At 42.4% G+C, this 19,257-nt stretch overlaps 1 protein-coding gene across 2 annotated transcripts in view; it reads right to left on the minus strand.

The window, feature by feature from the left end:
* Nucleotides 1-19,257, minus strand: part of SGSM2 (small G protein signaling modulator 2) — a 507,471-nt gene that overhangs the window by 112,288 nt on the left and 375,926 nt on the right. For both annotated transcript variants that reach the window (XM_073565606.1, XM_073565605.1), the window contains exons 5-6: nt 12,371-12,438; nt 6,161-6,309 (exon numbers count right to left, since the gene is read on the minus strand). In XM_073565606.1, the coding sequence (XP_073421707.1) occupies nt 6,161-6,309; nt 12,371-12,438 (217 nt within the window). The remainder of the gene's footprint in view (nt 1-6,160; nt 6,310-12,370; nt 12,439-19,257) is intronic.

Below are 19,257 nucleotides of genomic sequence, written 5' to 3' on the forward strand. Positions count from 1 at the left end.
GTCAGACTCAGGCCAGACAGTAGGCCTGTTCAAGACTGGTGACCGTACCAACCGGGGGAGCTGGTCGGGGAACGGAACAAACAGAGAGAGGAAGGTGATGACTAGACAGTGTCTGATGACGCAGACAGACTGTAACTGGAGGGTCAAAGAGCAGGACCGATATTTTGACCGCTGGGGGCGGGGGAGGCCTAACGTATAGAGGAGGCCGTATGACAGATGGAAAAGGTTCTCTCGACCTGTGGGCCAAGGTGTGATGAGTGCCCGGTCTTGAGAGCCTGATGTAATGTTGTGTGTTCAACCCCACAAGTTTGAATAGAGGGGCGAGGTATGTGGTGTAGTAACCACTGTGTCCGCTAGGGGGCACTGTGTGGAGGTTCCAGGAGAATGGATGAATTGCAGAATATTGAATTGCCGTTTAGTATCTCAAAGTGGGTGGCTTTGAGATGGAGAATTATAGGTGTGTGATCAGCAAGATCTTTGCTGAGATGCTGATTTAATATGAGAGGGAGAAGTCTCCAGGTAACTAGAGAGATGGGTGGGTCTGGTTACCTATAAACCCACCCAGAGGTGGGTCTGAAAATGCCTGTAGTAAAAGGCTGTGTGAGTGTGTGAAGGACCTGTGATGAGGTCATAGTCACGTGACCCGGTGGGCATGGCTATGGACCATATAATGTGGCCAGGGTAGGTCTCATGTGGTGAATGCAGGGACCTGGTTGGTCCAGAGCGGAAGGTTCCGTGCGCAGGATTGTCTCCTGGCTAACAGCCTGTGTGTGGCTGCCAGAGCCTGAAAGTTCCCTGGAGGGATATGGACGTCTGCAGCATGAGTGATGGAACCATGTGGAAACCCTGACGTGGGTGAGATAAATGAGGCTAAGAGAGCCTGTATGCTGGACATTGAGCAACCTGTGTGAACACTGGGTTTACAGAGGGAAGCTATAACGGACGCTCTGCTGTTTATGTGAAGTTTTGTTGATTGCTTCTATCGGTTTATGCTGCATAATAAACAGCATGGACTGCTATGTTTGATGGAAAACCCGTGTCGGATGTGTTTTGTGGCTGCAAGCGAGAATTCCCCAAATAAATGACAGCGCTGCCTCACACTACGCTTGTTGGTATCAATGTTGCACCGCCTGTGTATTGAAGATTATCGTTCAGCAATTTTGATTCCGTCTTCTTTTTTGGCAAGTCCTGCCTTCCTGAAAATAGCTTCTGCACATAAATTGAAGAAAATGGGTGACAGGATATAACCTTTTCTGACACCTTGCTCTAGTTTGAACAAAGACCTTCAGGGACCCTCCGAGCGTCTCTGACCTCCCATCTAATGTCTCTGTGAATCAGGAGTGAAACCTCCCTTGAATAACTAGTATGGAACGCATGAGCAAACCATTGTAGCCATGGCTTTTGTGTATACCGAGCGGAATCTGTGGTTAAGTGTGTCTCAACTAGGGCTACAATATGAGGATGGTATCGTCTAATTTGGGAAAATACCTTTTACGAGGGGACATAAGACCCCTCACGTTCCAGGTCATACATATAATATCAGAACCCATGTCATCCATCTAGATATGGTATACATTTTCACATTGGATAAATTTATAGGCATCATGTAGCGATTCTTGGCAGTTACATCTACATAACTAATATTAAACAGATTTAATACAAAAGAAGAAAAAACAAAGAAGAGTTCAAAAATAAAGGAGCAAAGTCCTGTGCTCCCATTGTGAGTTAAACAAGGGGATACCCTCACTGAATACAGCATCCGGTATTGTTGTCGATTTGGATGATAGTGGAGAGAGCTCCATTCTTAAGTCTAGTAGGAGAATTCCAAGTGACCACACACATATCAGGATTTCTTTTCATGAGATCCCACATGGGACCGCAGCCACTCAGATCCTCTGCCGGATCTGTAAAAAATACGGAAGAACCTTCATGGACAATTCGGAGTTGGGCAGGATAAATCATAGAGTATAGAACATTCTTTTCTCTAAGCCGCTTATTGATCTCTGCGAATTGTGCCCTCTGCTTCTGAAGTTCCATAGAAAAATCAGGGAATATCAAAACTGTGGCATTGTTAAATTTGATGGGACTTTTTTGCCGCGCCATACGCAATATAGCATCTCTGTCCATGCAATTAAGTAGCCTCGCCAGAAAGGGTCTAGGTGGACCGCCCAGAGGAAGTGGTTTTGTAGGGACCCTATGAGCCCTCGCCACAGAAAATCTAGCGGAGAATTCATCTCCTAGAGTGTCTTTAAGCCAGTTTTCAAGGAATTGCTCAGGCTGCTGACCTTCAGAACGCTCCGGCAACCCCATGATTCGGATGTTGTTTCGGCGCAGTCTATTTTCTAGATCATCCACCTTCTGTTTCCAGGTATTTATAGAGCCAGACACTTTTGTTAGCTTGGCCTCCATAGGTAGAAGATTATCCTCCAGGTGGGACACCCTTGATTCCACCTCTGTAATATGCCCCCTCATGGCCTGCATGTCCTGCCGGAGACGCCCCACCTCAGAGTGCACATCTTCTATTTTCACGGTCAGAGATGTTCTAGTCAGGGAAATGGTCTGCAATAACTGCTCGGATGCCTGCCTAAGAGTTAGATCCTCACTCTCCCCACCCTCCTCATTATCATAAGCACGGTTTTTACGTTGATCTCCAGCCTTAGAATTTTTCCTAAGAGGTCGTGCATTATCAGATGGATCAATCCTTGCGAATTCTTTTAGCTTGTCTGCCGCTCCTGACCCCCTTGAGCAATTCACATTTAACAATGATGAAGTATGGCAAGTTTAACAACCATATAATGATAGAGTCCCCTCTTCCAGGAGCAGAAGCACTGCTGCAAAAGAGTGTGTGTGTGTGTATATATACACACAACATATATATATTATATACTTGCTCGACTCCGTAGTTTGTAGGAATACGGATGGCTACAGATAGTTTAATGAAGTGAAATGTTAAGTGCTGCAGCAGGTGAAAAGTATCGTACAAGTCCTGTGAGTTAGGCTGGGTTATTGTGTCATAGCGCCTGTAGGGGCAGCGGCAAGAGATCAGAGATCTCTAAGATGGCGGGAGGGGGGGGCACAAGCACCAGTGGCAGCCCTCTGCCTCTTTCCTGTCGGAGCAAACAGCAAAAGATGGCCGCCGCCTTCCTCAGGCCCCGCATCCCCGCCGGTGTCTCTTCAGCGTCCTACTCACAGGAGCTGCACAGCGCGCCTCCCGGGCACCGGATGACTCCTGGGGTCCAAGGGAGTTTACCGCTTGCGGGTAGATGCCGATCAGGGTAGAAGGAAAACAGGATGGATATCAGGATGCGAGTAGCTCTGTCACAGCTCGTCTTCCTTGATCCACTACGTCGCCACGCCCCCAGGACTGTTGCTTCTTGGAAGATATAAAGATTCCTAATGAGGCTGATAAGATGTTTTGGCACACCCATATTCTTCATAGTATTGCAAAGTATCTAGTGACCAACACAGTCGAAGGCTTTGATGTAGTCGATGAAGCAAAAATAGACCTCCTTGCTGTACTCTTTGGTCTTTATCATTATCCATCTAATGTTAGCAATCACATCTCTTGTTCCTCTGCCTTTTCTGTATCTGCTTGTTCCTCTAGCAGCTCTTTGTCAAAGTAAGGCTTTGGAATAGGAAAAACACTGTTCTAGTCCTTTGGCCATTTCCCAGTTGTCCATATCTGTTGACACAGGCGTATGATGCTATCACCTGCTGCTTTGGAAGACTTTATTAGCTCTTTTGGAATATTGTTACTTTATCTTTTAAGATGATCGGCTCTCTACTATTTTCAGACTCAGTTTCTTCCCATATCATCGAGTCGTTCTTGTATAGTTGCTCTGTGTATTTTTTACATCTTTCCTTGACCTGTTCTGGCTCAGATAGTTTTGAATATAGAGTTCTCAAATAATGGTTTACTCTTCTTTTGTCACTCTCAAGTTTCCCCACTAGTAGCGCACTAGCTGTTGCAGGTGCAGATAATATTGTGAAAATAAAGCCAAAACTATATCACTGCTCACAGTTAACAATAGAGTAAAGGTACTCTTATATCTTACATAGCTGTCAGGCGAATTGGAAGAATAGAGCAAGCTGTCACGAGATTCCTCTGGCATTAGTTTTGATAACAAAAGAACAAAAAAGGATTAGGTGCTTAAAGGGAACCTGTCACCTGTTTTGGCAGCTACAAGATGCGGCCACTGCCTTTCAGGGCTTATATACAGCATTCTATAATGCTGCAGATAATCCTATGGTCCAACCTGAAAGATGAGAAAAATAAGTTTTATTATACTCACTCGGGGGGGCTGTCCGGTCCGATGGGTGTCGCAGGTCCGGGTCCGGCACCTCCCATCTTCTTGCGACGCCACTCTCCTGCTTGCTTCATCGCTCCCGGCATTGCGCTTCTGCACAGGCGTACTTCTCTGCCCTGTTGAGGGCAGAGTAAGTACTGTAGTGCGCAGGTGCGGGGCCTCTCTGACCTTTCCCAGCACCTGCGCACTGCAGTACTTTGCTCTGCCCTTATCAGGGCAGAGAAGTATGCCTGCACAGAAGCGCGATGCCGGGAGCGGTGAAGCAAGCAGAAGGGCGGCGGCGAACCCGGATCTGTGACACCCATTGGACCAGACCGCCCAACCCAGGTGAGTATAATAAAACTTATTCTTCTTATCTTGCAGGTTGGACCGGAGGCTTATCTACAGTACAGCATTATAAAATGCTGTAGATAAACCATGAAAGGCAGTGGCTACATCTTATAGCGGCCAAAACCAGTGACAGGTTCGCTTTAAAGAGGATCTATTGTTTGCTCAAAAAATGAGTTAAATGCCTTGAAAAAGTCCCTGAGATCCCCTGATTCTGATGCTCTTTCTCGTTTTGCGCAGCGTCGCTCCATTGGAGAGATTTTCACATTTGTTTCCTCTGCATTGCAGTATGTGAAATTTCTCCTTGCAGACCAGCTGCGTGCTAATTCAGTCTTCTCTCAATCCCAGATGCTGTTAATCACAGCTCAGCAGTATCCGAGACAGACACACTGGTAAATCAGCTGCCAAGCATTGTCTGGGAGAAGTGAAAGCGCACTCCCCAGAGAAAATGTGAATAAACTCTCAGTTGGACTGCAAGAAGAGATTTCTTATACTGGGCTTCAAAAGAAACATATGTGAATATTTTTGCAATGAAGCGATGCAGCTCAAAATGGAAAAGAGCAGAAGGATCAGGATAGCTCTAGGATTTTTTCAAGTTACAAGGTATTTACCGTAACTCACTTTTTGGGCAAGTGACAGGTCCTCTTTAAATTCAAACTGCCTGATCTGTATCTCCCATAACATCACGCATCTAATGCCCCCATACAGATTAGTTGGTTGGTCAACCCCACCAAGATTGGCAGCTTCAGCCAACTTTAATCTAATTAGTTTGGGGGCCTTAATATCACTTTAGTAAAAGTGTTATTTTTTTCATGAAAGTGCCTCATAAGCAAAAAAAAGTTACTGTAAAGACATAGATTCTAATATATACACATTTACATTTCCTTAGACCTAGATTTTAATACTTGTATAATTATAGCTCCATACAGATGAATGTAAATTAATATAAACATTTAATTTACTAAAATGTTTCCTCAGGGTTCAATTCTGGAAATCGCATTGGATTCCTTGTATAAATCAAGTTTAGCTTTACGTGGGGACTGCTTTGTTTTGTAAGGCTATGTGCCCACGTTGCAGTTTTGACTTAGAATATTCCTCAGCAGAAACGCACACCCTTTGCCGGAAAAACGCATGCGGTTTTTGACGTGGTTTGGTAAGCGATTTTGACGCATTTGTCATGCGTTTTACCATGCATTTTCCTATGCGCTTTTGGAATACAAGTGTATGTATGCGGAATCGCACGCGATTCTGCAAAATTAATGAACATGCTGCATTTTTTACCGCAAAGCGATTCTGCAGTGGTAAAAAACGCACCATTAGCACAACATGTGCGGAATCAATTAGGATTGCATGGAATGCTTTTTTTAAGCGTTTCCACGGTGAAATCGTGAGCTTAAAATCACCGTGGAAACGCTAAAAAAAAGCTACATGTGCACACAGCCTTAATGGTGAAGTCTATACAAACCCTTCAATTCCTATTAAGAGATTTGCCATATTCATAGATATAATATACTTGAAATACTTACACCAAGAGCTGGCCGCTTGCAGGGACTGGAGTCTTGGCGAGTGTGAGCTCCATGGATTCTGTGCCTCTGTACAAGCTCGTCAGCAGAGGGGTCAGTCCAATAATGGTCAGCGGTTTTTAGCTTTGTGTATTCTAATGCACAAGGACCCACTGTAAATCAAGGGAAGCAGAACATTGCATCTGTTACAGTGGTTCAGGGAAATTACATTAGTATAACTTCATTTCTATGTTCAAGCTTTAGGCAGGTGCTACAGCAGGCAGTGGACATGCCACAGTAATGTATAATGATCATTTATATATTTTAAACGGATGCTTTAGGCTTTATGACATCCAAGTAACCTTCAGATAATGCTGTCTGTAGAGTAGATAAAAAAACAACTGAAGATGGTGAGTGATACACCTGGTAGGGATAATGTGTGCAACAATAAATAAAAGTGAGAATAAAATTGCTGTATTAAAATAGCCTTTATTTTACAGATTGGCACATAAAAAAAAAATATATATATATATATATATATATATATATATACACACACATATATTAATAATGCAAATATTAGTGTAAAAAGGCAATTGAACCGCTTATAATAAAGGGAAGTGTAGGATCTTGCAGATGCAGATAATAGATCCACAATTATAACAGGGTAATCCCTGTATCTTACAAGCAAAAATGCGCTGACAACCAAGCCTAAAATAACGCTAATTATAGCAGTGGAACACCAATACCTGCTGGCCCAGGACATGTAAGAAGAGCGGTGTGCCAGTATAACGCGCCCCGACGCGCGTTTCAGAAGTCTCCTTCGTCTCCTGATGCCCTGTCTTGGGCCAGCAGGTATTGGTATTCCACTGCTATAATTAGCATTATTTTAGGCTTGGTTGTCAGCGCATTTTTGCACATGTGACCTTCACATTGATGGTTGTTTTCATCTGTAATAGTTCACATATTATTTTTATACAGTGCTTTTGTATGTACAATACAATATTTGTGGCCTATCCAGTTTGCACCTTATGTGTATTATATTCTTTACTGTCTAAATTGGCACCTTTTTGCACAATTTGTGTATTGCACATAGTTTTGCACTTTGTGCAAACTTCACATTATTATACATACCTTTATGGTTTATTTTGCAATTTGCACTGTCTTGCACATTTTGCACGTTCAAGATACTTAATATTATATTGCGAGTTTGCACTTTTTTTTATCATTTACAATAGGTCCATGTAATTTGCACTATATATATCTCAGTTTTTGCAAAAACAAACATCTATCTATATATATATATATATATATATATATATATATATATATATATATATATAAAAAAATTCTTGCATTTGTTTGCAGTCCTTGCACTTCATTGCTGCTAAAACCTTTTGCCTTTTATTTTTTCCTGTGCCAGGCTTGTGAGATACAGGGATTACCCTGTTATAATTGTGGATCTATTATCTGCATCTGCAAGATCCTACACTTCCCTTTATTATAAGCGGTTAAATTGCCTTTTTACACAAATATTTGCATTATTAATATACACTCACTGGCCACTTTATTAGGTACACCTGTCCAACTGTGTGTTAAGACTTAATTTCTAATCAGCCAATCACATGGCGGCAACTCAGTGCATTTAGGCATGTAGACATGGTCAAGACAATCTCCTGCAGTTCAAACCGAGCATCAGTATGGGGAAGAAAGGTGATTTGAGTGCCTTTGAACGTGGCATGATTGTTGGTGCCAGAAGGGCTGGTCTGAGAATTTCAGAAACTGCTGATCTACTGGGATTTTCACGCACAACCATCTCTAGGGTTTACAGAGAATGGTCCGAAAAAGAAAAAAAATCCAGTGAGCGGCAGTTCTGTGGCCGGAAATGCCTTGTTGATGCCAGAGGTCAGAGGAGAATGGGCAGACTGGTTCGAGCTGATAGAAAGGCAACAGTGACTCAAATTGCCACCCGTTACAACCAAGGTAGGCAGAAGAGCATCTCTGAACGCACAGTGCGTCGAACTTTGAGGCAGATGGGCTACAGCAGCAGAAGACCACACTGGGTACCACTCCTCTCAGCTGAGAACAGGAAACTGAGGCTACAATTTGCACAAGCTCATCGAAATTGGACAGTAGAAGATTGGAAAAACGTTGCCTGGTCTGATGAGTCTCGATTTCTGCTGCGACATTCGGATGGTAGGGTCAGAATTTGGCGTAAACAACATGAAAGCATGGATCCATCCAGCCTTGTATCAACGGTTCAGGCTGGTGGTGGTGGTGTCATGGTGTGGGGAATTTTTTCTTGGCACTCTTTGGGCCCCTTGGTACCAATTGAGCATCGTTGCAACGCCACAGCCTACCTGAGTATTGTTGCTGACCATGTCCATCCCTTTATGACCACAATGTACCCAACATCTGATGGCTACTTTCAGCAGGATAATGCGCCATGTCATAAAGCTCGAATCATCTCAGATTGGTTTCTTGAACATGACAATGAGTTCACTGTACTCAAATGGCCTCCTCAGTCACCAGATCTCAATCCAATAGAGCATCTTTGGGATGTGGTGGAACGGGAGATTCGCATCAGGGATGTGCAGCCGACAAATCTGCGCCAACTGTGTGATGCCATCATGTCAATATGGTCCAAAATCTCTGAGGAATGCTTCCAGCACCTTGTTGAATCTCTGCCACGAAGAATTGAGGCAGTTCTGAAGGCAAAAGGGGGTCCAACCCGTTACTAGCATGGTGTACCTAATAAAGTGGCCAGTGAGTGTATGTGTGTATATATATATATATATATATATATATATATATATATATATATATATATATATATATATATATATATATATATATTTATTTTTTTTATTTTTTTTTTATGTTGTTGTGCCATTCTGTAAAATAAAGGCTATTTTAATACAGCAATCTTATTCTCACTTTTATGTATTGTTGCACACATTATCCCTATCAGGTGTATCACTCACCATCTTAAGTTGTTTTTTTTATCTATTACCGGATGGTCTGCCATCCATTCACTTGGGAAAAGGGCACATTGATTACACTATTATTTATCACCTCCAACTAAGATTAATATTATTGTGCTCCCTTTCCTAATTCTGTCTGTAGAGTAGTCCTGCCAAAGGGTTTGCTGCAACCCGGATAGCTGTCCGGGAGATGCGGCTCCCTTCTTCCTACAGTATATTGAAATGCATTTGAACACTTGTGCACCAGTACTGGGGCAAAGGAGCGCTGGTCAGCCCCGACCCGAAGTGCAGCGGTGCCGGAAAGAAAGTGGACACATCTGGCACCGGTAAAGCGCTCCATGGAGGAGCTGAAGATTAAATGTGATATTATTTTAGATGAGGGGGCTGTGGGATGGGATGGTTGTGTTTCTACAAGGGCACATTATGAGGCAATAGGGAACACTATGGAGAAATTTGGGATATTATGGGGCAATGGGAGACATTTTGGGGTAATTGGGGGTGATTGTGAAAGGGGGACAGTGGAGTGGATGGGGACTTTATGTAGACTGGCAGTGTCAGGGAGATATGGAAAGGGGCAGTTTGGAGGGATATTTTGGAGAGTTACAGTATGTGGGTGGAGATTATGGAGAGGGGGCAGTGTGGGAGATATTATAGAGAGGGGCAGTGTGTGGGGGATATTTTGTGTAAGAAGCACAGAGGCAATTATTTATTCAGGAGCATAGCATGGGAGATACTTTTATTTTTAAGGGTACCATGTTGGGAAGTGCTGCTAAAGATGGAGAAGAAGGAAGTCGGGAGAGACAAGCTCTGGGCGTGAAATGTCAGCATGGCATCTGTGTTACATGGAGACAAAAGGGATGGGAATGACTTCCATCAAAGAAGATGCCACCTATAAGTTAACTGGAAGTAAATGTTTATTTGTAATACTGACTAGTGTCTCATCAGTACTGTGGTTCGTGTATGGTCTGCATTCTGATAATGGCGGGAAGCAAAAACCCCCAGAATCTTTTAAGGACATACTGGGAATTGTAGGTTCATACAATACAATTCTATATGAGGCTGACCTGACAATACCATTGATCACCGTATTAAGCTTGATGCTCTGTACATGTATTGATTGTGACTCTGATGCTGAATTCATGCACTGATGGTGTTTCTGGCACTGCATTCATGTACTGACGGTGTTTCTGGTGCTGCATTCATGTACTGATAGTGAGTCTTATGTCGCACTCGTGATGACGGTGGTTCTAATTTTATACACATGTATTAACTCATGACTATGTTAAATGTTAAAAATCCTTAACATTTAGAGATTTGAGATTATGAGGAGGATTTGGTGAGTTTCTGCTTCAAAAACTCAGTTTAAGTTACTGTGTTTTAACCTTGATTTTTTGAAGCAGAAACTCTCTAAATCCTCCTCAAATACCTTAAACATCATTCTGGTGATGTATTAATGTACTGATGGCGGTTCAGGTGATGTATTCATGTAAATACACCTTTAAAAATGTTTGCGGCCATTGGGATTGGTTCAGCATGGCAATGTGGCCCTTGGACCAAAAATAGTGTGCAACCCTGCTGTAGAAGCACATAAAAGAGGACTTGTCACCAGGTCTAAAGTAGCCAGTGTTTGCTCTCATTTTATTTCTACTTCTCCCTCAATATTTTTCTCTATTGCTAGAAATGTAAAGCTTGATAGCCCCAGAGCAATGTAAGAAAAAACAAAACACAACTTATACTCACATCCCAACCCATTGCTGCTCCTCCAACTCCATTCTGTGTCCCCTGGCATCAAAATCTGATGGGGAAGTTATGTACCGCTGAGCTAATCAGCGGACACTGATTGGCTGCAGCCTTCGCATTCCGTCTTAACAGTTTCTTCCTGTTAAAGCAGTATTTGAAGGCGGCAGTTTACTATCGATTGCTGATTGGCATAAGTAGTCATCTGACACCCTCACATCCACCTTCTAGTGCACGATATAGTTGCTGATGGCTGGAGAACGGCGGAGGGCACAGTATGGCATGTAAAGGAGAGGCGACATTGAGTATAAGTGGATTTTTTTCTTACACCATCCTGGTCCTATTAAACTTAACTTTTATAGTAGTACTAGCCGAAGAGCCTGGCATTGCCTGGGCATACTGTAGTAACCAACTGTGGTTAGTTATAACAAATTATAATGATTATATTGCACATAAAAACATTTCACATCATATATTCAACAGTACACTACAGATTTGCAACACAAATTAACTAAACGATTACCCAAGTATTGATAGTATTTTATTTTTAACTCATTCAAGAGCCTTTTGATAAACAACATGTGTATCTGTGTATCTAACCCTATCCTGTGTGATAATGTCTGCTGAGCTGTGTACCTAATCCTCTCCTGTGTGATACTTTCTGCTGAGCTGTGTATCTAATCCTATCGTGTGTTACTGACTGCTCAGCCGTGTATCTAATCCTATCCTGTGTGATACTGACTGCTGAGCCATGTGTCTAATCCTCTCCTGTGTGATACTGACTGCTGAGCAGTGTATCTAATACTATTCTGTGTGATACTGTGTGCTGAGCTGTGTATCTAATCCTATCCTGTGTTATACTGACTGCTGAGCCATGTATCTATCCCTATCCTGTGTGATACTGACTGCTGAGCTGTGTATCTAATCTTATCCTGTGTGATACTGTCTGCTGAGCCGAGGATGATAACACCATAGAAATGATAAGAATAATAGGCAAAATTGTTTGGTGAATTGGAATGCGCGGGGTTAAAATTTCGCCTCACAACATAGCCTATGACGCTCTCGGGGTCCAGATGTGTGCTAGTGCAAAATTTTGTGGCTGTAGCTGCAATGGTGCAGAAGCCAATCCCGGACATACACACATACATACATACACTTTTTCCCCATTATGTACATAGGGGCAAAATTGTTTGGTAAACTGGAACGCGCAGGGTTAAAATTTCACCTCACAACATAGCCTATGACGCTCTCGGGGTCCAGACGTGTGACTGTGCAAAATTTTGTGGCTGTAGCTGCGCCGGTGCAGATGCCAATCCCGGACATGCATACATACATACACACACACATTGAGCTTTATATATTAGATAGAAGTCCTTTAACATTTTCTAATCAAAGACCATACAATAAACTACCTCCAAATCATGGAGATTCATTATTTCTACTTTATTCTTCTTACATCTTTTAAGCTAAGCATCAGAATCATTGTTATACCATTTCATTTTTATATCCTCACCTAGAAGGACAGCCAGGATAGAACCACAAACTGGATCAGACATTAGAGATTCTTTTTCATAATATTTACTGCGGAAAGAAGAATGATAGACAATTATATTATTACTAATGGTTGTTACAACTGTAAATGGCTGACCAATCAGATGTCATGGATTAAATGTTTCAGATCTCCAAACAAATTAAAATATTAGACAAAAATAACACAAGTAAACACAAAATGCAATTTATAAATGAATGTTATTAACCTCTTCCCGACCGCCCACAGTAGATAAACGTTGGCGCTTGCTGGGCTTTGTGCAGCGCCGACGTTTATCTACTGTCGGCGGTTTTGTGCCCCCCGGGACCCCCACATACCTTACAACGCGGGGATCCCGGTGCACAATGCATGCTGGGACCCACAACATCATCGAGACCTGATTGGTTCAGGTGCTGATGACGTCAGCGTCACAACAGCCAATGGGAGCGATCGCTGGGAAAGCTGCTTGTTTCCCGGCGATCTCCCTCATTGTAACGCGGCTTCTCCTCTGATCTAACACTGACAGATGATCAGAGGTGAAGCAGCGTTACTGTGTGACTAGATCGCTGCCTGGCACAGCTGATCGCTGCCTGGCACAGCTGTGCCAGGTAGCGATCTTGTCACACAGTAACGCTGCTTCACCTCTGATCATCTGTCATTGTGAGATCAGAGGAGAATTCGCGTTATTATGTGCCAGGCAGCGATCTTGTCACACAGTAACGCTGCTTCACCTCTGATCATCTGTCAGTGTGAGATCAGAGGAGAAGTGGCGTTACTATGAGTCAGATCGCAGGGCAGCGATCTTGTCACAAAAATAAAAAAAAGGAAAGAAAAAAAAAGCAGGTACACAGGTTAGGGCTAGGGCTAGGGTTAGGGTTAGGGCTAGGGTTAGGGCTGGGATTAAGGTTATGGGTGTGTTGGTGTTAGGTTTGTGGTTAGGGTTATGGTTAGGGCTGAGATTAGGGTTAGGGGTGTGTTGGGGTTAGGGTTGGAATTAGAATTGGGGGTTTCCACTGTTTAGGTACATCAGGGGCTCTGTAAATGCAATATGAAGCCCGCAGACCATTCCATCAAAGTCTGCATTTCAGAATGTCACTACTTCCCTTCCGAGCCCCACCGTGTGCCCAAACAGTAGTTTTCTCTCACATATGGGGTACTAGAGTACTCAGGACAAATTGGACAACAACTCTTAGGGTCCAATTTCTCCTGTTACCCTTGTGAAAATAAAAATTGGGGGCTAAAAAGATCATTTTTGTGGAAAAAAATAGATTTTTTTATTTTCACGCCTCTACATTATAAACTTTACTGAAACACTTGGGGGTTCAAAGTGCTCACCACACATCTAGATAAGTCCCTTGGGGGGGTCTAATTTCCAAAATGGGGTCACTTGTGGGGGATTTCCACTGTTTAGGTACATCAGGGGCTCTGCAAACGCGACATGACACCCGCAGACCATTCCATCAAAGTCTGCATTTCAGAACGTCACTACTTCCCTTCCGAGCCCCACTGTGTGCCCAAACAGTAGTTTTCTCCCACATATAGGGTACCAACGTACTCAGGACAAATTGGACAACAACTTTTTGGGTCCAATTACTCCTGTTACCCTTAGGAAAATAAAAATTGGAGGCTAAAAGATCATTTTTGTGGAAAAAAAAATGATTTTTTTTTTTTCACAGCTCTACATTATAAACTTTAGTGAAACACTTGGGGGTTTAAAGTGCTCACCACACATCTAGATAAGTCCCTTGGGGGGTCTAATTTCCAAAATGGGGTCACTTGTGGGGGGTTTCCACTGTTTAGGTACATCAGGTGCTCTCCAAATGCGACATGGCATCCGATCTCAATTCCAGCCAATTCTGCATTGAAAAAGTCAAACGGCACTCCTTCTGTTCTGAGCTCTGCCGTGTGCTCAAACAGTGGTTTAGCCTCACATATGGGGTATTGGCATATTCGGGAGAAATTGCACAAAAAATTTTGTGGTTCATTTTCTCTTTTTACACTTGTGAAAAAAAAAAAAAAAAAATGGTTTTGAAGTAAAATGTTTGTAAAAACAGGTTAAATGTTTACTTTTTCCTTCCATATTCCATTCATTCATGTGAAGCACCTGAATGGTTAATGAACTTCTTGAATGTGGTTTTGAGTACATTGAGAGGTGCAGTTTTTAGAATGGTGTCACTTTTGGGTATTTTCTGTCATATTGACCCCTCAAACGCACTTCAAATGTGAGGTGGTCCCTAAAAAAAATGGTGTTGCAAATTTTGTTGCAAAAATGAGAAATCGCTGGTCAACTTTTAACCCTTATAACTTCCTAAAAAAAACAAATTATGTTTCCAAAATTGTGCAGATGTAAAGTAGACATGTGGGAAATGTTATTTATTAACTATTTTGTGCGATATCACTCTCTGATTTAAGGGCATAAAAATTAAAAGTTTGAAAATTGCAAAATTTTCTAAATTTTCGCCAAATTTTGATTTTTTTAATAAATAAGCGCAGATCATATCTAAAAAATTTTACCACCATCATGAAGTACAATATGTCATGAGAAAACAATGTCAGAATCAGTAGGATCCGTTGAAGCGTTCTAGAGTTATGACCTCATAAAGTGACACTGGTCAGAATTGAAAAAATTGGCCCGGTCACGAAGGCAAAAACAGGCTCGGGTGCGAAGGGGTTAAGGGAAAAATAAATCCAAACCTACAGGGCACTGTGCGAAATTAACCCTAAACTTAACAGCTGGTTGGGCAACCCATAGCAGAAACAACTGCAGTCAAGCGTTTGCTATAACTGGTAATGTGTCTTTTACAACGCTCAGTTAGTATTTATGTTTTAAAGAGAGGGAAGGCAATCACTTTTTTGCACAGGACCCTGTAGGTTTGGATTTTCTTTTCTCTTAATAATAAAGAGCTTCATTTAAAAATTGCATTTTGTAGTTACTTGTGTTATCTCTGTCTAATACTTAAATTTGTTTGGTGATCTGAAATATTTAAGTGTGACAAACATGCACAAGAATAGGAAATCAGGAAGGGGGCAAGTACTTTTTCACACAAATGCATATATATATATATATATATATATATATATATATATATATATATATAGCAAAAAAAGAAGAACAGCACACAAAAAAATGAAAAAAGTGGACCTTATTGCCCAATGGCTTCGCGACGTTTTAGAAGTGATATCGTTTCTCAAGCCAGGTTTGAGAAAGGATATCACATCTGAAACGTCGCCACGCCATTGGGCAATAAAGTCCACGTTTTTCATTTTTTGTGCTGTTTTTCTTTTTTTGCTTTATTGAGTAACCATTGGATTGTTGGTTGGAAAAACTTTGCACACTAATTGAGGTAATGTTTTGATGCTGTTCCAATTTCTCTCTCTCTCTCTCTATATATACTGCTCAAAAAATAAAAGGAACACTTAAACAACAAAATGTAACTCTAAGACAGCCACACTTCTGTGAAACCAACACTGATTGTGATTCAATTTCTCCTGCTGATGTGCCAATTGAATAAACAACAGGTAGAAATGATAGGAAGGTCACTAACATCCATGTGTCTGCTCAGTGAGAGTGTCTAGTGATCCCTTTATTTTTTCAGCAGTATAACAGGGTGGGCCATTTATATGGATACACCTAGATAAAATGGGAATGGTTGGTGATATCAACTTCACAAACATGTAAATAAGAATAAAGTTACATTAAAACCAAGCACACCATTGTTTTTATTGTGAAATTCCCCCCTCCAATATACTAATGTGCCACAAACAGGAAGTTGATATCACCAACCATTCCCATTTTATTTAGGTGTATCCAAATAAATGGCCCACCCTGTATATTATTGTGGTATGGCAAAGAGCCATGTGATTAATGGGAGGTATGTATCACAGAGGTGGGTGGCCCGGTGATGGAAGCCTGGCATTGTTTTGCTCAGCAGATCTTCTGCTGAGGATTAATATGCATTGGGAAGGCTTCAAAGTGACTTGGAGAGATGGGTGGGTCCAGTCACCTACAAACCCACCTCAGGGGGTGTGTCTGAAGACCCAAGATGGAGCCTGTGTGTTTGTGCACGCGTGGCAGTGCTGGCTAGAGTGAGCCACAGTGAGGAGGCCTGTGAACTACCTCCGGAGAGGACGCCTCTGAGGATAAGAGGTATCCAAGAACTGGTGCAGTCATCACGGACAGTTAACAGCCACTAATCCGTATTAGGCACACCAGGGCTCAGCGAGGACCGTGGGTACTGGCAAGCTGAACGGTTGCCGGACGGTACACGGGGTGCTGCATTTCACAAAGTAACTGAGCTTCGGTTTATGCTGTGCCTTAATAAACCGATTGGACATTTTAACCCTGAGTGTCCCAGCGTATTCCTCAATGACCAGCCAAGTGAGTAATCCCCGTCCACAGATAGAGGAGACACGTCACAATATATCTATTTATATAATTGCCTTGTAATGCTTTCATTTCCTGTTCTGTCCAGATGTCACCATATCCCAGAATTCCAAGAGGAGCAAGTTCACCGACCTCCATATTGGGACACCCAAGTGATGGGTGTTTCAATATGGAAACTGCTGCTGGTACCAACCTATTGCGTGGTACAACAAGCGGAACACCGTCGCACTGTGCCTGCGTGATCCCGGCGGCAGATGCGCGACGTGTCTACAGCCAGAGGAAGCCGGTCACATTAAAGGGGTTTTCCCACGAACAAGAGTTCATTTTAAAAATTGTCTGTGCCTGACCGTGTATGGAGTATACCACATCTCCTGGGCAGGGGAGGAAGCAAAAGACAATACTGACATTACAGTAGGAGATCACAAAGGAATCATTTTGTGAGGTAAAATATTTCACTGACTGTTTTTAAACAATATTTTACCTCACAAAATGTATCCTCTGCGATCCACTGCTGTAATGTTAATATTGTCTTTTGCTTCCTCCCCTGCCCAGGAGCTGTGGTATGTTCTGTACACGGTCAGACACAGGAGTGAGAGTGTTAGGAGTCGGATTTCTGCGTTTACTCCGCAGGGATCCAGATCCTCACATTCTGCACTCTCCTCCTATTTATCCACTGCAGAGGAGATTGCAGAGGAGATTGCCTTGCAGCAAATCTCTCCTGAGGCTAAGTCCTTCTGTCCTCTTACTGGGCATGCTCATGGGACGATCTCCCATTGGAGATCGGGAGTCATGTGCTCAGGTCCCGCTCCAGTTCTCATTGGTCCATCTCAGAGATCTGGAAGCGTGCAGAAGGTCCCGGCTGCTATAAAAGGCGCGCATGGCTGTTCTGCCAAGCGCTAGTATAGACTTACTTGCTGCTGTGTGTATGAGGATGGATGTATGATTCTGGTGAATGACTCATTATGAAACCCCTTCCCTCTGATATTACGTATGTGGTCAGGGACTGAGTTTAGAATCAGCGCCAGCACTCCTCTGCTTCAACATCCACAGCTGCTAGCGTCCGACATTGCGCTTGCACCTTGCCTTTGTCGTATAGCGGCAGTGTCCACGCCGCGCTGCAGTAGCAGCTCTCCTTAGCGTCCGCAGCTGCGACGCCGCACACACGGTAGGTCTAGATGGATGTAGTGCCGCCATCTTGGGCTACTCCTGTGACCTGATACCGTGTGTGCATTTTTACTGAGTACTGTGACCTTTACAGGCTCAGTCCTTTGTGTTTGTACCTTTTGGCATCTCTGTGAGTTAACTGAGATTTCTCTGCGCACCTGGGTGAAGTTTAACCCTGTGCGCATTTCCACCATATTGCTCCTGCCACCACTTAGCAGCGGTTATATCACCTACTGCACAGTGGACCCCGAGCGGCGAACGCACTTTATTATTATTTTTATTTAGTGCGTTCCGCCGTTCCTAACAGAGAGAGACAGAGCACAGGGGGGAGACAGCTCAAACAGGACAGCACATGAGGGGAAATCACAGCACAGGAAGGAGAGAGACAGCAGACAAGGGGGATAGCACATGGGGCAGACAGGTCAAAGAAGAGAGCACAGACAGGAGAAGTCAGCACATGGGGAAAGAGAGAATGGATAGGTGGGTGAGCACATGGGGGGGAGAGATTCTCAACACTGCAAAGCCTGCCCCCATCGTGACATTACCGCCTCCATCTAGTATATATATACCGTATACACACACAGAGACAATTTTTGGCATTCCGACCTGATTTTATACTTTTAAACCCAGTTAAAATATTTTATCTTGTATTACAACCAAATCTATTAAAATAAATAATTTATTGAAAAACATTCTCTTTTCAAAAGAGGATTAACATATAAATCCAGAAGTGAATAATTGTGAATAATTCCTGCTAAGCTACTTACGTAGATCTGACTGAACTTGTATTAGAGGAGAAGGAGCTGAAAATGAAAAATGGTTTTGGCGACTGTTTCTTTTCATCAGAATCAATATTTAATTACAAAAGTAACTTGGTATGTTAGAGAAATTAATACAGTATATACCAAAATGCAAAAGCAGTATTTTTTCTACTGTGCAGAAAGAAGCAGTTTCACTATAAAGCCATGTTCCTATGCAGTGAAACAAGTGGTTTACAATGGAGAAGACTCTGTTTGTTATTTTATAACATTCTAACATGTTTTTCAAATATTTTTTTTTTCATGGTTGGACAACCCCTTTATGTCTTTGAATTCTAATCATGAAATAAGAAGAATATATAGAAGTATAGATGAAGTATATGAAACTGTGCTGTGGCCCACTGAATTGTAGGAGAACAAATAAATATATTGGGTTAAATGATAAACTGAATCTTGTTTCTCTCCAATAAAACAGTTCGGGGTTTCTCTGTTCACTCATAAATACAATTTTTTTTATTACCTCTAATAGTATTACAGCTTCCTCAGAGGTCACCTCATTTTTTTTC

Source organism: Dendrobates tinctorius, unplaced genomic scaffold (assembly GCF_039654945.1).
Source record: "Dendrobates tinctorius isolate UK_male_01 unplaced genomic scaffold, ASM3965494v1 ptg000016l, whole genome shotgun sequence".
Lineage (NCBI taxonomy): Eukaryota > Metazoa > Chordata > Amphibia > Anura > Dendrobatidae > Dendrobates > Dendrobates tinctorius.